The 14,392-nt window shown below is 44.8% G+C and overlaps 1 protein-coding gene across 1 annotated transcript in view; it reads left to right on the top strand.

Moving 5' to 3' along the window:
• The window catches only part of LOC138973585 (hemicentin-2-like), a 117,858-nt gene that overhangs the window by 33,440 nt on the left and 70,026 nt on the right, over positions 1-14,392 (top strand). The window contains exons 10-21 of the mRNA XM_070346294.1: positions 44-174; positions 840-984; positions 1,902-2,168; positions 3,367-3,630; positions 4,122-4,385; positions 5,502-5,762; positions 8,722-8,982; positions 10,106-10,227; positions 10,689-10,830; positions 12,427-12,687; positions 13,339-13,602; positions 13,869-14,132. Of these exons, the coding sequence (XP_070202395.1) occupies positions 44-174; positions 840-984; positions 1,902-2,168; positions 3,367-3,630; positions 4,122-4,385; positions 5,502-5,762; positions 8,722-8,982; positions 10,106-10,227; positions 10,689-10,830; positions 12,427-12,687; positions 13,339-13,602; positions 13,869-14,132 (2,646 nt within the window). The remainder of the gene's footprint in view (positions 1-43; positions 175-839; positions 985-1,901; positions 2,169-3,366; positions 3,631-4,121; positions 4,386-5,501; positions 5,763-8,721; positions 8,983-10,105; positions 10,228-10,688; positions 10,831-12,426; positions 12,688-13,338; positions 13,603-13,868; positions 14,133-14,392) is intronic.

Here is a 14,392-nt window from a genome sequence, read left to right as displayed (position 1 = left end):
CTGACCTTATTCAAGCGCGGAGGATACTTGTGTGTTGGTCTAGATCCTCCCAAGGACCTCCCAGGCAGAGAGCTGATCTCACCTTCCACAAGCCGCTACCAAGTTGAAGAGGGGGCTCTGGTGTTGCCTGACATCTCCTGTAACGCCGACTGTAACCCTCCCTGTACCGTGCAGGTATATATATATATGTGTGTGTGTGTGTGTGTGTATGTGTATGTGTGTGAGTGTCTGTGTGAGTGTGTGTGTGTGTGCGTTTGTGGAGAAGGGGGCTCTGGTGTTACCTGATTTTTTTGGGTGGGTAAGTGCAGGAGGTACGGTGGGGTGGGGGGGGGGGGAGAGAAGTCAAGGATGGGTTTGGGGTTGTCTGAGTTACTGTGGGGGAGGGGGGAGGGGGTGAGGAGGCGGGCGAGGGTAGGGCTCGTGTTTTTTTAAGTTACTGTTTGTTGATGGACCTGCTTGGCTATCTGTCCAAATTTCGTTTTGTTTGTCCATCTGTTTGCCTATCTGCCAATTGTTTTTGTTGATCCTGCATTTGCCAAACAGTCAGCATCATAGTGTCTGCGCTAAAAGCGATCCGTCTACTGGTCACAGATTCGCCTAACCGTGTTTCTCCCACTCTGTTTTCAAGTTGTATGTGTGTTCCTGGCCAATTTCCCTTCAGCTATTTTCTCTCAGAATCTGCCTGGAACTGTCAAAATACTTGTAAACATACTTGTTAGCTTGCGTTTCTATCCTTCTGCTCGTCTACAACTCTAAAGCCCTCTCCTCATGCGAAACTCCTGACACATTCACCACCAGAAACTCTTAAAAACGAACCCATTGTTTGTGTCCCAAATCAGTGGACCAAGGCGGGCGTGGGACCGTACGGACCTGGCAGCGTGCTGTCGCTGGGTGCAGCGAGCCGTGACGACACCGGCACCTACACGTGCACCGCCAACAACACGCTGGGTCAGACCACAACCAACGTGGAGGTGCTGATCGAATGTGAGTCGTTTCAGCAATTTCTTGATGCTCGTTCAATATCAATAGCTCAGTGGCGTCGCTGGCTTGAAACCAGCTTTTTGTCGCTATTGGCCACGTTCGGCAAGGGATTCATTTCCCAGAGTCGACTTTGTGGAGACTCTCCTCGGTGCCCGAACGACCACGTTTGGCGGTCGTGATCGAGTGTGAGTCGTTTGAGCAATTTGTTGATGCTGTTTTGTAGACATGTGTGTTTGTGTGTGTGTGTGTGTGTGTGTGTGTGTGTGTGTGTGTGTGTGTATATGTGTGTGTGTGTGGTCGTGTGTGTGTGTGTGTGTGCGTGTGCGTCCGTCCGTGCGTGCGTGCGTGAGAGTATCCGTGCGTGTGCGCTCGCGCGCGTGTGTGTCGGAGTGTGTGTGTGTGTGTGTGTATGTGTGTGTGTGTGTGTGTGTGTGTGTGTGTGTGTGTGTGTGTGTGCGAGCGTGCGTGTGTGTGTGCGCGAGCGTGCGTGCGTGTATGTGTGTGTGTGGTCTTGTTTTTGTTCATTCATTTTTTAAATGCCAAAATCCGCTGCTATGCGGGCTCGACAATATGGGGGCCTAGAGCTGTCCTGTCGTGGTTGCATTGTATTTGCTGTCCATGTTCGGCAATGTAGCTTTTTAGCATTCCACTTTTACAAGCCTGAAGCTCCGGGCACCGAATTTGCGGCTTTAAATGCTGACTTTATTTCTTCTTAACCAAGTGCTGTAAAGGTTTTATTGTCCTTGAATGGTCAACCTTGACCGTAATTAAATACTATTCTTAAAAATGGATTTATCATAACCGTTAAACAGCTTTTTCGACCGGGTACTCTTTACTCAAAATTGGAAAAGGTGAGATTTTAGTAGGCCAAGACCCAGCCAGTTAGAAAATTAATCAAAGGTCTTTTTTCTCCATTGAAGTCCGTCCAGAGCAGCTAACACTGACGCCCCCAGGCACGCGATACAACAGCGTAGAAGGGGACGATGCCATACCGGATGTTCGGTGCTCGGCCGTGTGTAACCCGGATTGCGACTACGAGTGGTACAAGGGGGATGGGGGTGCGCCGCTCTCTGACACGGCAGTGATCTCCCTTGGCACTGCGGCCAGGGCCTATGACGGGACCTACACTTGCAGGGCTAGCAACAAAGTCGGCGAGGATGTCATCAGTTTTGATGTCTCAGTGCTGTGTAAGTTTGAGGGTGTGTGTGGGAAGGGTGATGAGTGTGTAATTGGTTGGTGGGTTGGTTAGTGATTGGATGGTTAGTGGGTTGGTTGGCCGGTTCTTTTATGAGTTTGGTTCGGTTGGTTGCGTAGGTCTCTGTGGTAAATGTGTATGACAAAAGTGTTCGAATCTTTAACATCTTATAATATTGATTTGTGATGTGTTCACATTATTTCTGTTTATCTGTTGCCTGTCTTGTCGTGTATGCCATTGTCCCCTCTATAAAACAAGTTTGTACTTTGAAATCAAAGCATTTTTAGCTGTATGAGTAGTATCTAATCTCTGTTTTCATTATTCCGTTGTCATATGGTCCTCCACCAGTCATGATGGGTGTTTCCATGGCTGGATCTGAGAGGATGGGGGGCCTTGGTTTGGTTTCGGAAGCCTGCCCCTCAACCCCCTCTCCCCGCCTACCCGGCAAATTTACTTTTCTTCTCAAAGAGAGACCCCCTAACAACACTGATCAATGCTAAATTTCAAAAGCAGCGAGGGGGGCACAGCCCTTGTACCCACACTTCATTTTAGAAGCTCCTCCCTCTCATACACTAGGTCCGGTGTAACACGAGAAAATTACTCCTACGAGATTTTTACTCCGGAGTAAACATTTCGTACGAAAATGTTACTCCCTTTACGAAAAAAGTACTCCCCCATTACACGAGAAAATTACTCCCCACGACAGGTGAGTTACGAGTAAACATTTCGTACACAAATGTTACTCCCCTGACGAATAAAAATCGAATAAATTACTTCACCCTAACACGAGCAATTTAACTTTCCATGCCAGGTGTACGAAGTTTTTACTCCCTTGTCCCCTGTTAGTCTTGGTGGTGGAAGGGGTGGAGGGAGGGTAGCGCGACATTCGTTTGCGCGAAATCACATACTGGCATTATCCCTTCGCCCGCATCCCATTTTCGCGTACGAGATTTTTACTGGAAGTAAAAAAAATGGGGAGTAAAAATTTCGTGGAGGGAGTAATTTTTTCGTGCCTTGGGGAGTTCTTTTCTCGTACGAAAAATTTACTCGGAGTAAGAATTTCGTACGAAAATTTTACTCCGGAGTAAATGTTTCGTGGAGTAAAAATTTCGTGTTACACCGGCTCTAGTTCATGTTTGTGTTTCCTATTTTCTTTGACTGCATTCTTTCTCATCTTTTTATCGCACCAGACGGACCGGAAAAAGCAACAATCGAACCTCCTCAGGGTAGCTACAAGGTTCCCACAGGAACTCTACTTCCCTCTGTCACGTGTTCCGCTGACTGCAACCCCGGATGTAGTTATAGGTGGGTCAAGGACGATTCTCTTCAACCCATCACGACCTTGAGAACCTTGACCTTGGGACAGGCGGAGCCAAACACGAATGGAATCTACAAGTGTTTGGCGTCTAACGACTATGGCTCGGCCGACACCAAGTTTGATCTGGCTGTACAATGTGAGTTGATTTTGTGTTGGTTTTGTTTTGAGAGAGAGAGAGAGAGAGAGAGAGAGAGAGAGAGAGAGAGAGAGAGAGAGAGAGAGAGAGCGAGAGAGAGTTGACAGAGAGAGAGTTGACAGAGAGAGAGAGAGAGAGAGATTGGCAGAGAAAGAAAGAGAGAGAGAGATAGAGAGAGAGAGAGAGAGAGAGAGAGAAAGAGAAAGAGAGAGAGAGAAAGAGAGAGAGAGAGAGTGTGAGGGTCATCTTAGTCACAGGCTTATAACTCAAACAGTTTTTGCTCTTTTCTAAAACGGTTTTCACCACTGGATAGAGCATAAAAAACTCTCTAGGAAAATGTAAAAATATGAACATCGTGTAAAGGTAACATGCGACTCATTTCGTGGTGGAGGGTCACATATCTGGTTTTGAGAAAGTAAGCGGTATAAATTAGTTCTTTAAAGTAAAGCACACAATATGGAGTCTCCACTCTCGTTTGCTGCGTTTTTCAGTCGGACCCAGTAGCACAGTACAGCTGCAGCCACCACAGAGTAGCCATGACCTTTCTGAAGGTGATGACCTCACCGTGACCTGTGACGCGACTTGTGACCCGCCATGCAACTTCCGCTGGGAGGACACTTCCGGAAGTGCTGTGGCAGGGAGCAAAACTCTGAAGCTGACTGACGTCACACGCGCCAATGCCGGAACGTACACGTGCGTTGCGGATAACGGGGTGGGCACGCCTGCTCGAAGGCCTATCAATGTCAACGTTCTGAGTAAGTACACTGTAGTGTCTTTTGGGTTATGGACAGTCGTTTGCTTGGTTGATAAGGATAAGATTTTGTATAGACAGTCGTACACCGATGAGAGTATGCACAAAGTTGACCCTGGAAAATAAATCCATCGCCGAACGTGGGGATCGAACCAACGCCGATAGAGACAACTGGTTTTGAAGCCAGCGCCTCTGCCGACTGGGCTATTTCCCCCCCGGGGGGGGGGGTGGTAATGCTTGTTAAAGCCGAACATCCTTCTCCAGGGCTCAAATCCGTGTTATAGTAGAAGACTACAGAGCTAAATTTAGTATTATTGCCAGCGACACCGGATGTAGTCCAGACACGAAAAAAAAGCAGAGCTACATCTTTAAAGGCAAACTCTTTCACCGTCTCAGATCTTGCCAGGCTTTTACATGGGATAAGAACGTCCTTACACTTAATCACCAACCAAAAATAAAACAATCTGGCTCCTTACTGTGGTGTGTTGGAATGTCTTTAAATGCCTCTAGTGGCTTTTACGAAATTAGTTCCTTGAAAATATTCCTACTGTGCACGGACTATTCATTTTTTGCATGGGACCAAGTGGAAATATGGTCTTATCACATACACATGTAAAACCCTTCCCAGGTCTGATAACTGATCTGCTGATAGGGTTGTGGTAAGTCATTGAGTCTGGGCGCTCTTCCTTGTTTTACGCACTAAAACAAAGCAATGCCTTTTTAGTAACGGTTCTGGCTTTGGTCTTAACAATGAATTGATATTACTGAGAACTATTAACTGCGTTTTAGATTGGCAACATTGCAAGACTAAGCTACTCGGTACGGTCCGTCGGTCGTCACGCAACGGCGATACAAACAGGTGTTATTTTGATCCAAGATGAGCCGATGCAAAGATGAGGCTACAAGAACGTTCAGAAGAACAGCACGTGCATGTCAAAGCCAATGATTCTACGGCCATGATCGCACAGGGTTTATTACTGAAGAGTGGTGCTGAGGATAGGGCTCAATGGAAGGGGGTAATAGCAATATTTGTTGTATTTGCTAGAAGAGTATCAGCCGGAGACCTTCATCACTTTACGGCTAAACATAAATACCATGAACATTTCTTTTCTTCTCACAGTCGGCCCAAGCGGAAGAGTGACCATTACTCCAGCCGGTCCAGTGATTTCACTCAAGCAGGGTAACTCTTTCGTCTTGACGTGTTCTGCCGAGTGCTCTCCCGTCTGTACTTACAAATGGCTGAAGGACACGCAAGAATTGCCTTCACGAAACGGGATTTTGACCCTCAATGACGTCAACAGAAACCAAAATGGCGCCTACACTTGCGAGGCTACCAACGTCGTCGGACTAGGAGCTAAGGACATTGTCTTGGACATAAAGTGTGAGTGTTCACGTTTACGTATTGTTGGTAGTTGTAGTTAAGGGCAATCAAGAAACAAGAATGGTTATTTATTGGAACATTTGATTTAGTTTAAGACAAAGCAAAACATTCACAGGTACGACAATGCAATGGTCTTTTAAATATGAACTCATTACTTTATTGTTTTTGGGAGTTTTCGATGTTGAGTTGTCGGCGTTGGGACGACGTACTTGTGAGTTTATGTTTTGTCCATATATTCTAAACGTTCCAATAACTTGACGTTCTTGTTTTTGTTTTGTTTTTAATTTTGGAATGTTAGCAGTTTATCTGTTTAGGGTTATTTGTAGTCTTGTTTTTGTTGTTGTTGTTGTTGGTTGTTGTTGTCGTTGTTGTTTGTTGTTTGTTGTTGTTGTTGTTGTTAAGGATGCTTCTGCTTGTAATGGTGATTCGTGTAGCTTGTTTGACCGTGACCCGTATGTAATGTTAGGGGAAGGGCCCCTAATATAGACCACTTTTTGTTTATTGCTGATAACTAGCTTGTTTTCTTGTGAAGAAGTTTCATTTTGTGGTTGGTAGTCCTTCTCTCTTAGTTTAACCGTTAGGCCTGGGCACCCAATATGGACCAGTGAAGCGGCCTTCACGAATTACTGTAAAAAGCCCCCTATACTTCAAAATAACATGATACAACTTAGTGTGCAAGTCAGACTAATTCAAATATGCTTTAGATTTAGCTGTTTCGGGTTGATGAGAGCATTATTTGAAGCACACCAGGAAACTGAAGAAGCTTATCAAAAACAGAGTGAAAATAATTTATCAACTTCCACAAACAAAAAACTATTTGTTATATTTTTTTTGAAATCTCGAGGGCTAGTTATAGGTTATTTCCAGCAAGCTTCTTAATGAATTGATCAAAATTGCCTTTAGCTTTTATTTTCTTCGATTTGTTGAAGGTGGTCCATATTAGGGGACTCACACATACTTTGAGGCTTTGCTATTATTTTTTTTTGCAGTAGAAACTCGGGGTACACACTGCTCATATGAAACAAATAGGTCTTAGCTGTCATATATAGCCATTGTTGTGTGATAAAAGCTTTGGCTGTGGACAGAAACGAGTCCGTTTTAGGCGGCAAATTTAGAGTGAACGCTGCCAAAAGTGAAAAAAAAGCGAAAAAGCCTAACGGTTTTGAGGTTTGTGTTTCTGCAACTGTTTTGACATGTGCAACTTATCCAGAGAGGGTGAATAAAGCGAATGAAATTGTTTTGAGCGCTCTAGCGCCGTTAGCTTGTCAGAACAGGAGGTGGTCCATATTAGGAGCCGGTCCATATTAGGAGCCTTTCCCCTACGTCGACATATATTGAATACAAGGATGCACAGCACCAAGTAAGGAGCGCGAATCTTTAGAAATACTTTCCTTTTCATGGAATCCATCATGTCAGCCGTCACACATCTTGTTTTGCTTTACAAAGGAATAAGAACATCTTTCCACTTTAACCCACACCAAATATTCATTGGCCGCGCTTCTTCCTCCTATTCCTTGATACTCCCTCCTCGTTATATTAGTTGACGTTTGGAGAAAATATTAGTTTTACAGTTTTCAAAAGCGAAGAAATTTATAACCGTTTATTTAGAAAGGTCATTTTTGTCAGCAAAAGTGGAATCTTGACAGGCTAATAGTTGATGTGACATTGTGTGTGTGTGTGTGTGTGTGTGTGTGTGTGTGTGTGTGTGTGTGTGTGTGTGTGTGTGTGTGTGTGTGTGTATGTGTGTGTGTGTGTGTGTGTGAGAGAGAGAGAGAGAGAGAGAGTGTGTGTGTGTGTGTGTGTGTGTGTGTGTGTGTGCGTGCGTGCGTGCGTGCGTGCGTGCGTGCGTGCGTGCGTGCGTGCGTGCGTGTAGGTGTATTTCTGTATCTGACCTTCAGCAGAATGTGAGAACAATATTCCAGAAAATTACAAGTTTGCTGTTGTGTTATTGTCAAAACTGCAGGTAGCATATTAGCCCTTCCTCATATGAGATGGTATTTTAACCCTCAAAACATTAACCTGTCCATTGACGGACAACCTTGCAGGGCTGCTCCACGACGCGAAACCCCATTTTATTCCGATGGCGTGCTATGGCGATAAAACATTTTTTTTGTTGAATGCTAAAACTGACGTTCGTGTTCTTACTTTAATCTTCCATTTCCTTATCCCCACCCCCCTTTATGCTTTGCACTGCTGCGCCCTCCATCTTGCGATATTTATTGTGTCATCCTTGTGTTGCTGCTGTTTAAACTCAGGCTGTAATTTGTTCCCCCACACACTAGTCATGCTTTACAAGCATATACACTCACACACACACACACACACACACACACACACACACACACACACACACACACACACACACACACACACACACACACACACACACACCTCCCAACCCAAAGAAAAGAGGGGACAGGAGAGTTGCTTGGTGTTGAGTGTGATATAAAAAAGAAGACATCAATGTTGCCCCTGAACCAAGCGATAAAGCAAGTTTCTTAGTTAAAATACCATTTTCCATCTCTTATTTAAAATAATGAGTGTAATACGGCGTCGTTAGTTCGATCAGCAGAACTTTGAAGGGGAGGGGGACAGTCAGTATGGAGTTTATGATAGATAAACAAGGCCGACTGACGTCCTGCCGATAGGCACCCCCCCCCCCCCATTCACCCCTACCCCTCTCTCCTACCCTCCGTAGATAAAATAAAGTTAAATAGGGTGTCTGTTCATTTGTTTGCATCCCCCTCCCCCCTCCCCATGTATGTATCTTCTATCCCTCCTATACACGTTCATGTATTTGTTCATTGATTAAATATGTGTTTATTTATGTGTATGTTTTTGTTACATTTATTTATTTATTTATTTACTTTTTTATTTAGGTACCTACCGTTTACTATTCAATAATCAATGTATTCATTTTTGTACTCGTTTATTTATTAACATATTCTCTCTCTTTTAGACGGACCCGGCAACAGTGTGTCCTTCACACCAGACAAAGCCTCACACTCAGCGGAAGAGAACTCTGACCTCTCCGTCACGTGCTCTGCCGACTGCAAACCAGAATGTGAATACGTGTGGAAACGAGGCTTGACAGAGGTCGCTCTGACACCTGTGCTATATTTAGAAGCGATACAGCGAAAGCAGGCCGGGACATACAGCTGTACAGCCAACAATGAAGTCAGTCAGCCCTCCACACAACAGATTTCTGTCGATGTTTTGTGTAAGTGATGTCAACTGTGTGAAGCAATTCACATAAAGTAGTGATATTTCATCTCCTTGAGTTATTTGTATTCACATTAATAGGTGAAACCAGACGCGTAAAATGTTTACCGTTATTTCTGGTATTGAAATATACCAGAAACTACCGGCACGGTTGGCCTAGTGGTAAGGCGTCCGCCCCGTGATCGGGAGATCGTGGGTTCGAACCCCGGCCGGGTCATACCTAAGACTTTAAAATTGGCAATCTAGTGGCTGCTCCGCCTGGCGTCTGGCATTATGGGGTTAGTGCTAGGACTGGTTGGTCCGGTGTCAGAATAATGTGACTGGGTGAGACATGAAGCCTGTGCTACGACTTCTGTCTTGTGTGTGGCGCACGTTAAATGTCAAAGCAGCACCGCCCTGATATGGCCCTTCGTGGTCGGCTGGGCGTTAAGCAAACAAACAAACAAAATACCAGAAACTGATGTACTTGCAAATGCAGCATTCAGCAAAGTGTTTAGATAGTTTGATAAAAGTAGAAAACAATTGTACTGGTAGGCCTAGTCATTTGAAAACTGCACAGAAAAATGTATGTATATGGTTATTGTTCATTAGGGTCACTTGAACCGATACGGATATGTTATATGTATAAAATCTTACTAATACGATAATAATCTGACGAAGAACAGTTTCCTGTACCTGGTTTAAATTGTTATATTTGTTTTTATTGGAACATTCATTTCACTACATCCTGCGTGGAAGGAAGTCCATGATGCGATCAGTAACATGTGTGCACATCCACGAACAAACCTATCCATTCGAGTTAGGGGCCCGGTAGCTCAGTTGGTAGAGCACTGGACTTGTGATCCTATGGTCGCAGGTTCGAATCCGGGCCGGGACTCAGAGACGGTATTCATGTTCAACCCCCGTGTCACCACTGTGGCACGTTAAAGACCTCGATTATTCTGCCATAAGTGCAGGTGGCTGAATACACCGAAACACGCAGGCACCTGGGTTGCGCGACTCTGTTGCTGCTAACTTTCCACTGGGAGAAAGCGACCCGAGTTTCACAGCATTTGGGCTATTAAGTAATGAAAATGAAAAATATTTCTTTATCCATTTTGTCTTCTTGTGATTGGTGACAGACGGTCCTGCCGAGGTGCGCATGTTCCCCGACGAGGCCCAGCTTTACCCAGTCAAGGGCAGCTCTACGTCACTCAAGTGTTGGGCCACGTGCAACCCGGAGTGCACATACATCTGGTACAAGGTCAGGGTCACAACCTTCTATACTGACTGGATGATGTCTAGGTTGAGACAAAAATGTGATGTACATAATGTTCGGACAAAGGAATGTTAGTCTCGTCTTATCTAACCCCATGGCAGACACCTCGCCTCAACTCATTCCAAACCCACACTTCGATTTACTTCTTCGTTGGGTACACTCCAGATATAGCCCCGTATAAGTGAATAAAGAGTGAACATTTTGCGATTCATTTGGAATACATTCGCTCCCTAATTACGGGGGTGGTAAATAAAAAGAAAGGTGAGTTTGTGGAAGGTATAATTAAAGACGAAACGAAAAACTCACTACGAACCAGACACACAACAAATACATTATACCGATAGATGGTCATTTATTGGTGTATGTTGCATCTTCTATTGTGGAACGTTAGCAGTTTAACTGTTTCGGATGACTGCTGAATGATTCTGAATTTTCTTCTTGACCAGGGTTCCTCCATCGTACCGGACTCTGTGGACGGAGAGCTTGACCTTCGTAACGTCACCACGGAGACCTCGGGCAACTACCTGTGTGTGGCCTCCAACAATGTGGGGGAACCCGCCACACGCTCTGTGGAAATCAACGTCAGAGGTTGGGGATTTTTTAATTTTTTTTTATATATATATTTGTGACAGCGAGACGCAGCAGCCGCTCACTGATCTAAAAATAATGAATAGCGCGTCCCTTCTTATTGGCTATCACAACGTTGACTCCACCGGATCCGCCATCTTGGGACACCGTTCGATACCGCGACAGCGTAAAATCGCACCTGTTGAGAAACCAAATTGCTTCCATTTCCTTAAATCACAAACTGCGAAAACATAAGAGGGATGCAGATCGTATCAATGAACCTGTTTAGATCAGTGGTGCCCGTATTCAAGGGAGAGAATACCTTCGAAACTACGATTATTTCCCTTTGACCTTGTTTGTCAATGTGGTGGGGTATAGTAAGATGGCGGCACTCCAGTTACGCTGTTTCATTGGCCGTGCGCTCTCAATCCATTATTTTTTTTAGATCTGCGATGACAGAGTTATCTCCCTGTTTTTAGCGTGAGGGCTATTTTATTAATTCAGTTTTTTTATCGGGTTTTTGTGTTATTAGAAATGCGATGTGGTGCCAACAGAAAAATTTCCATGTTTGTGTAAAATGAAAATGGACATTAAAGGTTTCTTATCTTATCTTATCATATTTATAGTAGCTCTACGCTTCTGGTGCGTCGCCGGATAGACCCCCGTCAGAGCTGTTTGTGATAGGGTCTGGCGGCTGTTGTTTCCTATATTGCTCTTGCAAACGTTGGAGTTCGGCAACAGCATATTTTTATATTGTGGTTAATTTCGCCCGATTTCACTCCTGTTCAACTGACTGCCTACAAAGGTGATTCGAGTGTATAACGCACTTCGTTAAAATATCATTCTATCGTTATCAGTTATGGCGCTAGTATTTTTTTCAAACCGGTACGCAAACTTTTATGATACATACCATTACAGTCCAGAAAAAAAACGGTAGGCTGGTCATTGGAACCAATCAGAGTCCAACTCCGAGTACTGGTTTTATTGTTTTACAAGTGAAAAAAACCCGGCAGTTTTAAAAATCAACCGGTAGGTCATACCGGCAGCCAATTTTGTTCCGGTAATTTCTCGTTTCAACCGGTAAAATACCGGTAATTACCGGTTAACGCCAATACTGAGTTATCACTTTGAACAGGAATAAAGCAACGGATTCTTGTGTCTAATAACAGTGTAAACGTTTGCCAGTAAACGTTTGTGTCTTTGAGACCAGGAGCAGAAGTTGAGTAATTCGGGTTACCTGTTAATTACATTGAGGGTATACCTCCAAATCCGATGATGATAAGTAATGTTTAACGCCCTCACGGTAAAACCATTAGGGGCATGTTCCCGGGTTTGACCCCGACTTTAGATGGGGGAAAAAAAAGGGCCACCGCAAGGGAGGGATGGTTGTCGCGCTCTAGCTCCCGGTCCCGATGTTACTGCATTCAATATTTGTCTTTGTATTCTTCTTGTGCTTCTTCTGGTTCTCTGTCTTGTTCTTGTTCTTGTTATTTGTTCACGAAAGGATGCATACACAACACGACAGCCTGAAATAGGAGGAATGGGCTATAATTTACTTTCGAAGTAATAATTTACCTCAAGACACACCAAATAATCACTTCGTTTTGTTTCACACAGCTGGACCAGGAACAACCATCAGGTTCAGTCCGCCTGACGACACTCCCATCGTGATGGAAGGGAGACAATTCCAGGTGGAGTGTATCGCGGAGTGCTCTCCCCCTTGCACTTACGAATGGCGTAAGGGGTCCGAGAAACTTACGAATCGATCAGTGCTGGAGTTCCCTGAGACGGACAGGGAGAAAGCGGGCAGCTACATCTGTTTCGCTTCCAATGATGCCAACAGCCAGGCCTCGAAACCTCTCACTTTGGAAGTGACATGTAAGTATGGATTACTTGGTTTTCCCTCGTAACTGGTTTAAATTGGATGGAGGGGTTGGATAAGGGAGGACTTGATCGGAAGACAAGTTGCAGGGAGAGAGGAGGGTGGAACTGCGCGAAGTCCACTTGCCAAAGCTTGCTAGTGCATGTTCAAAGCTTTGGCACTGAATTTTCGGTAAAAAGTCGTCACGGAGTCAACTTCGGGCTCAGCACTGTAGTGTCTCATCTCAACTCAAACGCACAATAGCACGCATGTATGTCTTGGACATTTTTCGCATTTAAAAAAAGAAAGATTTTTAAATGTTTTCATTATTTTAATCTCACACCCAAAACCGTCGGCCAAGGAAACTCAACCCATCTCTGTCCACCGGGACAATACCAGATGTATGCGGTAGCCGCACCTTTCAACATTAAGTGTGCAGATTTAAAACAAACCAAAAAAAGAGAATATTTTTTCTATTTTTCAAGTTAAAAACAGTTGTTTATAGATAATTTATTATTTTAATTACTCTCACCCCCAAACTCGACCCATCTCTTGCCACCGGGATAAAAGCAGAGCACATTTCAACATCAAATGTGCAGATTTAAAAAAAAATAAAGCAAATTGTTTATAGGTCATTCATTATTTTAATTACTCTCACCCCCAAACAGTCGGCCCAGGAAACTCCATCCATCTCTTCCCGCCTGATCAAAACCAGAGCTACGCGGTGGGCGTACCTTTCAATATCAAGTGCGCCGCGGAGTGTGACCCAGAGTGTACCTACAAGTGGTTCCTGGGGCCCAAGCTCCTGCCCTACGATGACGGCGTGCTCTTCTCGGACGCTGCCCGGATGGACCAAGCTGGGACCTACACCTGTGTGGCGAGCAACGGTATCGGTGGTGCTACGACCAAGTCCGTCACTATTGACGTGCATGGTGAGTCCTTGGTGTTTCTCCTGGTGTGTTCCTGGATGTCCATCCCCGCCTCCCTCTCCCCCCCCCCCCCTTGTCCCCAACAACTGCTTTTTAAACTTTTTTTTCTTCTTGTCATTACCATCCTAAAGAAGTTAGTGACTGTCTGACAAAAAATTGATAAAAATGTACCCAAACTGGTCGCTCGGTGCGTGCGTGTGCCCGCGAGTGTGTGTTTGCGTGTGTAAACAACGAACCAAAACTCACCTGTATGTCAATTTCTCTCACAGCCGGACCAGGTACCTCACTCACCTTCACGCCGCCAGGTAGCAAGCAGGTGTTGAGGGAGGGGGGTAGCCTGTCGGTCACGTGTTCAGCGGACTGTAACCCCCCTTGCACCTACATGTGGATTTTCAACGAAGAGGAGATCCCTACTTCCCGCGGGCGGCTTGAGTTGTCGAACGTTGGACGAGAGGAGAAGGGAGTGTACTCATGCTTGGCTGACAACGGACTGGGAAACCAAGGGAGGAAACCGCTCAACGTTGAAGTTCAGTGTAAGTTTTGTGTGGTGTCTGAATAACAGTTGTTTCAGATTATTCGTTAATTAGGAGTCCTGTTTTTGCATAATTGCGTTTTAATCTCTTGTATGACAATGGGAACATAATGCAAAATTGGAGAACAAACCCACAGTTTGCTTCTGCAATCATTGTGTTCGTGTTGATGACGGCTTCATAAGACAAATCAGCGAATCTATCGTGAGGAAGACGTTTATGTACAAATCACCGAACCCAACCCATTTTTTGTGTGCATTTTT

The sequence above is a fragment of the Littorina saxatilis genome, linkage group LG8, assembly GCF_037325665.1.
Source record: "Littorina saxatilis isolate snail1 linkage group LG8, US_GU_Lsax_2.0, whole genome shotgun sequence".
Classification (NCBI taxonomy): domain Eukaryota; kingdom Metazoa; phylum Mollusca; class Gastropoda; order Littorinimorpha; family Littorinidae; genus Littorina; species Littorina saxatilis.
This window is presented reverse-complemented; position numbering and strand designations above follow the sequence as displayed.